This window comes from Puma concolor, chromosome B2, assembly GCF_028749965.1.
Source record: "Puma concolor isolate L17-30 chromosome B2, mPumCon1.1.hap2, whole genome shotgun sequence".
NCBI lineage: Eukaryota > Metazoa > Chordata > Mammalia > Carnivora > Felidae > Puma > Puma concolor.
This window is the reverse complement of record NC_141671.1, coordinates 4,419,331-4,431,033: the sequence shown is the minus strand read 5'-3', so window position 1 is coordinate 4,431,033 and position 11,703 is coordinate 4,419,331. Positions and strand designations below refer to the sequence as shown.

Below are 11,703 nucleotides of genomic sequence, written 5' to 3'. Positions count from 1 at the left end.
CCCTGACTCTCTTTCCCGGCAGAGCATGGCATGGTTTAGACTTCCCCAACATCCTCATAGCCTGCTTTAAACCATGGTTCCTTGCAGAATCTCCATTTAGTAGCAAGTCTTTATAGTGCGTTCTAGCACAACAATGAGCGTGCCCTAAACACTCTGGCATCAACCTTGCTGTTGTCAGTCTCCTTGCTTTCTGGTAATTTCATACCACTACACCATCACCCCTCTGCACCTCATCCCCACCCTCCCCAAACACTATGTTCCTAAGTTACCAGGTCCAAAGGGTCTTAACACAGACACCTCTTCCAACACTTTAATTTCAGGAGCTCTCTCTGGAAAACCCTTCGAAGCACAAGTTTGGATGCTAAGTCAAATGTATGGGGATTGTTTTCTTTGAGTTTGGCAAATAAATTAAAGGCAAAGGCAGTTAGCTCTGCACGCCCCAGGACAGCGCCCTTCTCTCCTGTCCCCCAGCGGAGGCAGACAAGGGCCCTCTTAGGGTGCATGGAACTACGCGCGGGGCGGGGCGGGGACCAGCGCGCCAGCAGTGGGGCGGGCTTAGGGACTGTAGCGACACGAAGGCGCCACCGGCCTCGTCGCCAGCCGCCCTCGCAACCGCCCGGAAGACAGGTATTCAAAGCAAACCGGAGAGCACCCGCTCAGGCGCGGGAGTCAGGAAGGAGCGGCTATCACCGGTGTTCCTCGGCGGCAGGTGCCCAAGCCTCGCGTCAGCACCATGGACAGCGCCCGCGAACAGCTTCAGGGACGCTTGGACGCCGCGGGCTTCTGGCAGGTCTGGCAGCGCTTTGACGGAGATGGTGAGTCGAGCAAGCCATCTGCACACACAGGTGTAGACGTGGCTCCAGCCCCTCTGAAAGGACCCAGAGTTTCCCCTTCCCGTACATTTTTCCTCGCAGGGGAAGTTGTCTTCCAGCATTGTTCAAGCCTCACAGATGTTAGGTATACTGGAATTACAGATCTGGATGTCTGTGTAAGTTCTGGACTCGGCCCCTTCCCAATCTGTGTGTGTGTGTGTGTGTGTGTGTGTGTGTGTGTGTGTGTGAGAAGTTCAGGGTGGAGGGAGGGACTCGGTCCCCTTCCCAATCTGTGTGTGTGTGTGTGTGTGTCTGAAGTTCAGGTTTGCCCCCCTTCTCAGTCTCTGTGTGTGTATATCTAAAATGATATGTCATGTATAATGACAAAGATCATTACATGTATTTGAGGCTTGAGACTGACATGCAGCTATCTGAAGTCCACCCTCCCTTATTGTGCTCTTCAAAGGGAGGATGAATTTTACCAACTTCCAAAAAGACACTACCCACACCCACCCCGCAAAAGAACTACCTAAAAAGAAAATGGAACTCTTTAATGTGTGCTTTATCTTTATTAATAATTCAAACAACCCTAAAGAAAATGCCTAACATGTGTTTTGACTCTGCAAACTAAGATTTGATAATTACATCTGTTAAATTGTTCCAAGCTTCCAAATCCTTGGGTTGGACTTTTCTTCTAAAATTCATGTTTATCGGTGGATTCAAATGTATGTATTTAATCGCTCTCCTTTTCGAAATATTCCTACAAACCCAGCACAGAGCATTAGCTCCTGAATGTGTGTTTACTTTTCAAATCCATGACTTCTAGACGTCAGATATTGGCACTTAGTTGTTGGAACAGTAAAGAACGTATCCATGGGGATTTTACAGAGTGTGAGATTAAAGACAATTTAGATAAATCCTAAATGTCACGTGGTATTTTGTGGAAGTGACTACCATTTGTGCATCTCTTGTTGCATTTAGAGAAAGGATACATAGAAGAGAAGGAGCTTGATGCTTTCTTTCACCATGTCTTGACGACACTGGGTACTGATGTAAGTACTTGTGCCACTAAGCATTAATTTATGTGCCTTTAGCAACATGCAAGGAGCATCCAAGTCTCATGTCGATTTGCGCCCATGAATCCCATCTGACCTCTTTTCTTCTTTGCCTGCGTGTGATTTTCTCCATCTCCTAGCAACACGGAGGAATTGAGGCAGGTTTTATAAAAGGTGCAACTGGAGCATTGGGTGTGCTGGTCACTGACTTTCACTGTGACATCTGTCATCCACTCAGAGACCTTAACTATAAATTCAAACACCTCTGTTTTGAACGTTTCCTTGGTTATGTCTCTGCTAATGGATTTCAACTTGGAGATAAGGCAGCTCACTTTGTTCAAAAAGGTGGAAGAGAGGTTAAGAGCTTTGAGGTTCTGTGTGTTTAGTGCATTTGATACTCCTTTGATAGCAAACCGCAGACAACCACTTAAAATCACTTTCCCTTGTTCATTTTAACAGAAATGATTTTTCTTATAGAAAAATCTTTTCATATAGGTATAGATTTCTTAGGGAATAACAAACCAGAAAATAATCAATATGCCCAGAGCCCAGGTATAATAAATGTATCGAGTCCATCATTTACCCTGATGGTAAATCTGGCCTTGAGAGATGGAGATTCACTTTTAAAGATCCCTCTACTAAAGCAGAGGAAAAACTCACACCGAGCCACACCAGCCTAGGTGGGGGAGAGCCCAGTAAAACTCCATCAGGAGATGCCCGGTAAGAGGAATAGCTCTGGAGACAGGAGCATTTAAAATGAATCGTGAAGCTCACTTATGCTCAGATATAACTGTTTACACGGAAGAATAAAGTGCCTCGCGCTTTCATGGAGGAGCCCAATGAGGGGAACAGACTCCCTGTACATCAAGAAGGGCTTGGGGAGGAGGTGCGTAGGGGTTGGGGGGGGGGGGTGGTGGGCAGCAGCTCAGAACAAAAGAGGCTGCCATCTGCCTCCAACAGCCACGCAGACCTTGTCTCTGTCTCTTTGAATATATGGACTTGTCTCTGCCTCTCCTATTCTTTTTTTTGTGTGCATCTGTCTCATTTTTCTTTTTTTTTTTTTTTAATTTTTTTTTTCAACATTTATTTATTTTTGGGACAGAGAGAGACAGAGCATGAACGGGGGAGGGGCAGAGAGAGAGGGAGACACAGAATCGGAAACAGGCTCCAGGCTCCGAGCCATCAGCCCAGAGCCCGACGCGGGGCTCGAACTCACGGACCGCGAGATCGTGACCTGGCTGAAGTCGGCCGCTCAACCGACTGCGCCACCCAGGCGCCCCTCATTTTTCTGCCCATCTCTGTTTCTTATTCTGATACCTGGCCCCGTCTTCCATCATCTCTTGACTTTCTCTCTGGCCTCTCTGTCTCTCTTCTCTATGTCCTACATGTCTCTCCATGTCTCACTGTCTCTCCTGCCTCCTTGTTTCCCTTCTACCTTCAGTCTGCTTCTCAAAGCTCTCTTGTCCCTCCTCCCCCTTTCTTTTCCTTTCCCTTTCTTATCGGTCTCATCTTTTTTGCCTCTCATTTCTTGTCTTCTATCAGTTTCTCTTCTCTTCTCTTCTCCTTCCTTCCTTTACCTCACTCTGTCTCCCTCTCTCGGTCTCTCTCTCTGTCTCTGCCTTGCTCCTACTTACTGCGGTAAATGCGAAGGCTCATGGCATTCCAGAGCCTATGAGTCAGGCGCTGTTGTGTCAGGCATGACAGGAGTATTAGAGGAAAACAAATAGATGAAGGCAGAGCCATTCAACATCTTAGAATAAACTGGACGGTCAAAAAACCCAAATTTCCAGAGACTTGGAACTTCCCACCTTTTCAGAAGCTCCTTGCTTTAGTGGCTGATAGGAAAGGGGGAGAAAAGTTGCTGTCAGGGCTGAAACTGGAAGTGTCCTCTTTTCAGTCATGAGGTGGGGGTGGGGCTACTAAAGCACAAGGTCTGCCCTAAGCCAAGGGCACCACAAGCCATTCCATGAGCCATCTCCTTCTGGGGCTTTGGCTAACGTCGGAGGCACTGTTGCTTCTAGTGACACAGCAGAGGGGCAGTTCTTTCCTCACCCTCCCTCAGAGCCAGCCTGTGGACTCACCCTCTCACACCGGGGCAGGCCCAGTCCCCCCAGGAAAGGAGACAAATGAGTCACCAGCGTCCTGTGCCCCTGTGCTCAGTGTAGGCCTTCCTGAGGCCGGAGGCAAAGGGGTTGGAAGGCTGCAGAATCCTCAGGGTAGTGGAGGCAAAACGGGGCACGCTTCAGAATTCTCTGTATTTGTTAAAATGTAGACCCCAAGTTCCACCCCCTAGGCACTTCGGTACATTCGGGGTCTGCCTAAGATCTCGTATTTTTAAATCACCCGAAGTCGGTTTGTATCTCTTCTAGCCTCTGTCCCTCCAGGAACAGCAACTGCCCATCAGAAGGAGGGTTCTAGTAGCATCAGTCTCTGGCAGTGGCCCCAGCCACCTCTTCTCAGCACTTGGCTGGGGAGGGGCCTTTGGTGCCAGCTGTTATCCAAAGATGTCGTCGCCGGCCATTATCCTGTTTCAAAATGCTGAGGCATTACCCTGGGGCGTGGGGTTATAGAGACCTGCGCTGCACCCTCCACGCTACCTGGACAACCGTGATTAAGGAAACTATTCCTAATTCTGGGGTTTTTTTTCCCTGCTGAGAAATGAGCAGCCCCTACACATGTCCTTAAGAAGAAGGCAGGACTTCCCGAGTGGAAGCCCTTTAAACTGAGCAACAATCACCATTTGTGACACTTACTTTTCATCAGTGATGCCCCAGTGCCTATGGAACCGGCTGCAGGGAAGACTCCACCATTGGGCAGCCCCTTAGCCTGGGGTTTAGGGGTGCAAGCGGTTCTTCGAAGGCCTGAATAGCTCTATTTTCTTCCCTCATTAGCAGGGCACAGAGATCGCGGAAAGAGGAATCTTAAGGTTTCTGACAGTAAGGTGCCTGGTGGTCAACCTTGGAGAGCGGGCAGCCTGTGTGTAATTACCTGGTTCCCAGAGCCTCTGAGGGGACAGACTTAATGGGACCATGAGCCATTTTTGCTGCTGTTTCTGTTACTCACCCCTGCCCTCAGCTCTCTGCCTTTTCTCTTCACATGCGTAGAACCGGCCTCTGAACTAGGTCTGGATACAGCCAGTGCCCTGCAGAACATCATTGTCTGGGGCCGTGTGCACATCCTTCCCATCCAGACTGTGGCACATCCCGGGTCTCCCTCAATGCTTCAGGGATGACGAGCACCCTGCGGGGGCCCAGAGTCTCACGGAAGGAGGGAGGGGTGCTGATAGGGAATGGAAGCAGTCCCTAGGTCCTGGTGTGTTGGGTCCAACGACTAGGCATGGGCTCTGGGGTGGGAGGTCTGGAAGGACAGAAGTCAAGGTTCTGTGGCTTCAAACTAAAGGCAGCACAGAGAATCTGGCTACAGCTTCTTTGGCTTCACATTTGTTTATTTTGAAATTTAATTTTCCACCAACATGGCCCATGTTAGTTAACTTCCTTCGGGAAGGCCCAGTCCATCATAAAGAATCATTTATTCATTCCACAGATATTGTATTTGAGAGCTACAGAAATCACTGCCATCCTACGGATCTCTTAATCTAGAAAGTCACCTGAAACCCAGAGTGAAGACCCACCTTGTTGAGTGATCATCAGTTTCTTTTCTGTGTGATTGCACGTACACGACCCACACACACAAACTCACACGCACACGATCCAAGGTGCCAAGACTAGAGATGCCGATCCCTCTATATGTAGGGGACCCACTGACGAGGGGGTTGACTGGCAGGGAGAGTATTAGGGACAGCACTGAGGAGAATGAATTTAGCATGGCTGATGGAGTCTGCAGTCTTGGAATCGGGCACTGCTGGGGAGTGGTTCTGCTTCTCAACTCCCGCATCAGAATTCGTTCTCCATTGTTGATTATATATGTCATATTTCTTTGTACCAATCCTGCAGTCCACCGCTGAGGAACAAGTTAGTGTGTAGAAAAAGTTGTACATGAAAGGGAGATGTGGCATCTTTGGTATTCAACATTTTATTACTTTTCCTCCCTTCTAATGACCTTTTCCTCAACAAATCCAAGGAGAAGAGGAAGGGAATGAGCTAGGTCGAACTGGCAACCTAGAAGGGCCAGGCTTTTCACTTAGAAATAGAATAGGGGTGCGTGGATAGCTCCGCTGGTTAAATGTCTGATGATTGATTTTGGCTTGGGTAATGATCTCATGGTTCATGAGATCAAGCCCCACATTGGGCTCTGCGCTGACAGCACAGAGCCTGCTTGGGATTCTCTCTCTCTGCCCCTCCCCCACTCACGCATGTGCACGCACCCTCTTTCTCAAAATAAATAAACTTAAAAAAATACCTTTAAAAAAAAGAAACAGAACAAAATTGGGGCACCTGGGTGGCTCAGTCAGTTGGGCTTCTGACTCTTGATCTCAGCTCGGGTCATGATCTCATGGTTTGCGAGATCAAGCCCTGTCTCAAGCTCTGCACTGATGGCATGGAGTCTGCTTGGGATTCTCTCTCTCCCTCTCTCTCTGCCCCTCCCCTACTATTCATGTGTGGTCTCTCTCTCTTACTCAAAAAAAAAAGAAAAAAGAAAAGAAAAAAAATAGAACAAAATCTCCGAATTCTTGGGAAGAAAGTTCTTGGGAAAGAAAGTATGTTCATTACTATACAGTCTTTTGTCACAACAAAACATACAATGATGTTCAAAACCATACTTTAACACTCTAGTCTCTCAGCGTCCCTTCATTCATGTTTTAGGAATTCACCTGCTGTAGGTCTCACCTGGTCAGGGTGCCGATCAGTGATGGTTTGCTCAAGAAATCTCTGGCACTCTTCCCCCTGTTCAACACGGTAGGCTTGCTCTAAATGGCTAAGTGACCTGCTTCCCAGGTTAGAGTAACATAATTATCAGGCTATCTGCTCTGAATATTTGATACCCCAGCTACGTTTTTGGAATCCCAGTGGCTTTAATGTGGTTCTGTCTGGCCTATCATAGGCGGCGGTGGTAGAAGAAAATGTGCAGAGACTGAAACAGCGAATTATGGCTCCCCAGGACGTCTCTAGAGCTGGTCGCGTACAAATGAAAGAGGTACCGTTAAGCCTTTTTAGAGCTATCGTTTTCTCTGAAAGATAATGCAAATCTTACATCTGGTTGGGAAATCAGAACTCTCTACAAGGCAGGTGGCCTACACGGTATTTTGAAGTAATCACCTCTCCTTTCTCATCCGCTTAGCAACAAATAGTTCCATCGTTTTAGTTAGGTCAATCAATATTTATACTTACTTGATAACTGGGGAATTGATATGCTGGAGGCCTTTCAGTTACCTGATCCAATATTTGTCTCTTTGCAATGTGCTGTTCAAATTCAACCTTGGTATAAGGAAAACTTTAGCGACAATAAATGAGTTTAAACTTCCGTATCGGCCAGCAGAGGCTGGAAAGATCTATCCCTGAAGATCGTTAAAAACAAAACAGACAGCAGCTGTCTGCAGTTCAGCCCACATTTACTGAGTCTACAAAAGCAAGGTGTTAAGCACGCAGTGCCTCGGGTAGTGTCTCTTTAACCTCATTGTTTTTCCTTCCAGTTACAAAAAGGTTTAGAGTTTAGAAAGGATTTCCACACATATGTTGATACCTTATCCCCCACAATAGTGCAAGGAGATAGGAGTGGGACATTACCCCTATTTCATGTGCATTACGTGGCCAATTAGTGGCACTAGTTTAAGTGTAACCCCACTTAAAGATATCACTCGATGGGTTCATGCTATATAGTTATCAGTCTGTATCTAAAAATGAGCTACTTAAAACTAAGGTATTTATTTTATAGTCAAAATTGCCTGCGACACAGATTACCGGAAACCTGTAGAACAAGTCTCGATGTCGCCATACTTGGACAGACAGTATTATTCATGAAAACAGGACTGTTTTGCTTCAGAAGGTTATGACAAAAGGGCAAGACAACGCCTCCTTATAAAAAGTAGATGTGTTCACCAGGATGCAGCCTTTTCAGAAAAGCAATAAACTAAATCCAGATGTATGAACGTAGTCGTTTCCAAAATTTTCTCTCCAAGGCAAAATTATATACGTAACGAGTATTTGTAGTATAATGGATGGAAACGTACCTGCGTATCCATCAAAGAAGGAAGTGCAGGCCTCATGCTAGAAATACCGAAGTATTCGTGACTACATGTTCACTGTTGCATTCCCCAGCCCACAGAACAGAGGGTAACATTTGTGGTGCTCGACAAATATGTACTGACTTAATAATGAATAAATGAAACACGGTTAACCCCTGCTAACAACAGTCGGGCGTTCTTGAAGCACTTGGGAATAGCTTACGCCAACCAGTCATGGAGTCCTGCAAATGACATAACTGAGGGGCTGTTTGTAGACAAGCCGATGGTACCCAGTTCATCGGTCCGAGGTCCCTAACCTGCCGTCTGTGAGCTTAAGGAGGAACAGTGTCTCCCCGACCTTGTGCCGTACCCCTGACTACGTCACTGACTCCAGTCACAGGTGGTGAGACATAAAAATCAGCGTACCTGGTACATGTTAGGTATTCTGGCACAAGTAAGATGGGGAAGAAGTCCCAACCGAGCCGCAGCCAGGTTTGGGGAGATGATCTGTACACCGGATTTGTCCAGGGCTCCTCTGTGCCCTCCAATCAAAGCTAAAGACAGACTGGGTTCTAGAGACTGAGGACCAGCGAATTACATTTTAATTTGCTTCCTTGGCCTATGGTACCCCGTGTGAAAAAGAACTCAGTCCTAAAGACCAGTTGCCATATCCAGTTGACCTTGGAGCCTCGGCCGGGGGCCCGAGGGGTGGGGCAGGGAAAGGGCCAAGTCCACACCGTGAATGTGAGACCTTGGCCAATTCACTGCTCCCTGTGCCTCCGTTTTATCATCTTCATCAACACGGCAGTTACCATGTAGTGAATGTTTCATATGTACCAGGAATTTTATGAACAGCTTATTAATGGTGCCTCACTTTACTTTCAGTCTTGACATAAACACTAGCATGTAAACATTATTATCCCATTTTACAAATGAAGAAATTGAGGCACGGAGATATCAATTAAATTGTGCCGTAGCAAATAACAGGCGAGCAATGGAGAAGGAATCAGGGTCGGTTATCAATGGCACACGGCGCTGTCCCGCTCCCATAGTAAGGGGGGCATTTATGCCCCCCAGAAGGACTGGTGTGAGAATTTAATGAGATAATAAATGAAAAGCACATTTTCCAGTGCCTGCCATGGACGAGCTACTCAACATACGATATTCAGAATCCGATCATTATCATGCCCACACCGTGTCCACGAGCAGACCTTCATCCAACTAGAGAATGTGCGCAGGAGTGTGGGCTCATCACGCCTACGAGCCACCAACAGCGTCCGTCTGGGCTCTCTCTCTGGCAGTGTACCAGATGCTGGGAGAAGTGCCCGGTGATGGGAGGAATGGCCATTGTTTATGGCGGACAGCTCAGAGAGAAGACAATAACACTGCTAGACCGCGGGTGACAGACGAGGCCAGCCAAACACGCCTACGTGCTGATGTAAGAGTAACAATCACGCAGGAGACGAAAATGTCACCTCTACTCATGGGAGATGTGACGTAAATCAGGAGAGCTGGAGCTCAAATGCAAAGTTGGATGACTGAATTTATCATGCATGGTCCAAGTATTGCAGCATCATAGAGACACTAATAAACTAATAACATAAAAGAATAAATTAGCCAACACTCAACACTCCCGCCTGTAACTGTGGCACAGAAGTGAACGTATATGTAGCATCTCGCCAGCACAGCAGAAAGGTTAAAAGTGTGGCCATAGTCCTGGTGCCACTGCTTACTCACCACATAGCTAAGGCAAGTTCCAGTTGCTTTAACTAACAAATAATAATAATGGTGTGTTGTCTACTCTATAGGTCGTTGTTAGGTTTCAGTGAATGAGCAGACGTAAGAATTTAGAATAATTCATGGCACACATAAGAATTATTTGCTATTTTAATTTTCTTTTGTATTACAGAGTGAAATTATTTTAATACGAGAGAGTCGTAAGATAGTGCCTGGGACATAGTCAACACTGACAAATTTATTATTAAAATTAGGATTATTACTCTGGATCGGAAGCTTGCAGAAGGCAGATACCCACAGTGTTTCATTCCCAGTACGGGTGCAATACTGTTTGAAAGAATCAGTGAATCAAACATGGCAATCCAGGGCACAGAACTGCAATCTGAGCTCTCACTCTTGAGGAACCCAAGCCCTTCTGCCCTATAACAGGTCTCACCGTGGCTTTTTCCCAGGGGGCACTGGCCAGTGTCACCGACTGCTATGTCTCTCCATTTCTGTAGCTTGCCACTATGTTCTTGTCTGAGGATGAAAACTTCCTTCTGCTCTTTCGTCAGGAAACCCCCTTGGACAGCAGCGTGGAGTTTATGCAGGTAAGTGTTTGACTGTATCTCTATGGTTGATGAGGGTTGAGAAGAGACCAGGGCCCCAGCCACCTACTGTGGTGGCCACCACATCTCCCCAGTCCCCAATGGAGAGCTGCCCATGGAGGACAAGATCGAGCAAAAGAAGCCCTTGGTGACAAGCCAGAGCTTTGGCCCCAAGTCCCCATGTGCCCCCATGTGCTCCGTGGGACCCGGACTGCTCCTGAGCAGACAAAGTCCTTCAGCCTGGGCTAGGGGAGGCCTAGACAACATCCAGGCAGGTGCACACAGAGGAAGGTAACGGGGGTTTGCTGGGGACTGGGGAGCCCAGAGATCAGGTGCCTCCCCCAGGGAGCTCCAGAGAACGGCTGCCTTATAAGAATGCCCTCTGGCCATCTAGACTCTGTGTGAAACTACTTGTTTTCAAATGTTGGCAGTTAATCCTAGTTTTGAAGGTATAATACTGTGAAAGAGGAGGACAGAAGATCCAAAGCAGGCTCGGTGCTGAGAGCAGAGAGCCCAAGGTGGGATTTGAACTCATGAACTGTGAAATCATGGGCCAAAACCAAGAGTTGGATGCTTAACTGACTGAGTCACCCAGGCGTCCCAGGATCCTTTAAGATGTCATTACCCAAGGTTAAAAATATCTTTACCCTCTGACTTAATAAACTTCTACTGCTCCAAGCATCTATCTGAAGGGTATAATCAGAAATGTTTATATTCGGAGGAAATGCATTACAACGTTAAGGACCAAAATCGTACATGCGTTATGATCTTAACATTATTTTAAAAATCGTTCATCCTAACACATACATAAATTAGACCATAGGGAAATACACACAATATAGATACTGATTGCTCTTAAGCAATTAAGATTTTGAATGCTTTTCATATACTTTGCACTTTTATGTTTTCCAGTTGTGTACAGAATCATAATTATTTACAAATTATTTTAAGTGGCATTTTTGAAATTTTAATTGTGCTTAAAAGTGCCTAAAAGAACATTTTAAATGAAAATAATCAGCACACGGCCCAAGTATACGGCCTCCAAGTTAGTCTTGTCAGGTGTATCATAGAAATATGATGGAAAGGAAACACACAAAAATCCTAAGGGACCATCTCTGGGTAAGTAGGTTCGGACATTATACTTGTCTTCTTCTTGTAGTTCGTTAAGTTTGTACAGTGAATCTGATTTACTCTTATAATCAGAAAAACAGTATTAAAATGTTAGGGCGTGCGTTGTACCGAATAATGTCAAGGAATGGGAAAAAGGAAATAGCACAACGGCACCGTCCTCTTCTAGTTTCTCTTTTACCATCTGCCTCCCCCCTCCTAGCTTGTCCACTGCTTCTAACAAAGAAGTTTTCCTTCCCCTACCCAATTAAAAAAATAGATAG

At 46.4% G+C, this 11,703-nt stretch overlaps 1 protein-coding gene across 1 annotated transcript in view; it reads left to right on the top strand.

Annotated features, from left to right (window-relative positions):
- Positions 1–557: 557 nt before the first annotated feature.
- SCGN (secretagogin, EF-hand calcium binding protein) overlaps positions 558–11,703 on the top strand; it is a 36,198-nt gene continuing 25,052 nt past the window's right edge. Inside the window, exons 1-4 of the mRNA XM_086706078.1 lie at positions 558–815; positions 1,794–1,864; positions 6,869–6,961; positions 10,226–10,315. Of these exons, the coding sequence (XP_086562204.1) occupies positions 734–815; positions 1,794–1,864; positions 6,869–6,961; positions 10,226–10,315 (336 nt within the window). The 5' untranslated portion in view covers positions 558–733. The remainder of the gene's footprint in view (positions 816–1,793; positions 1,865–6,868; positions 6,962–10,225; positions 10,316–11,703) is intronic.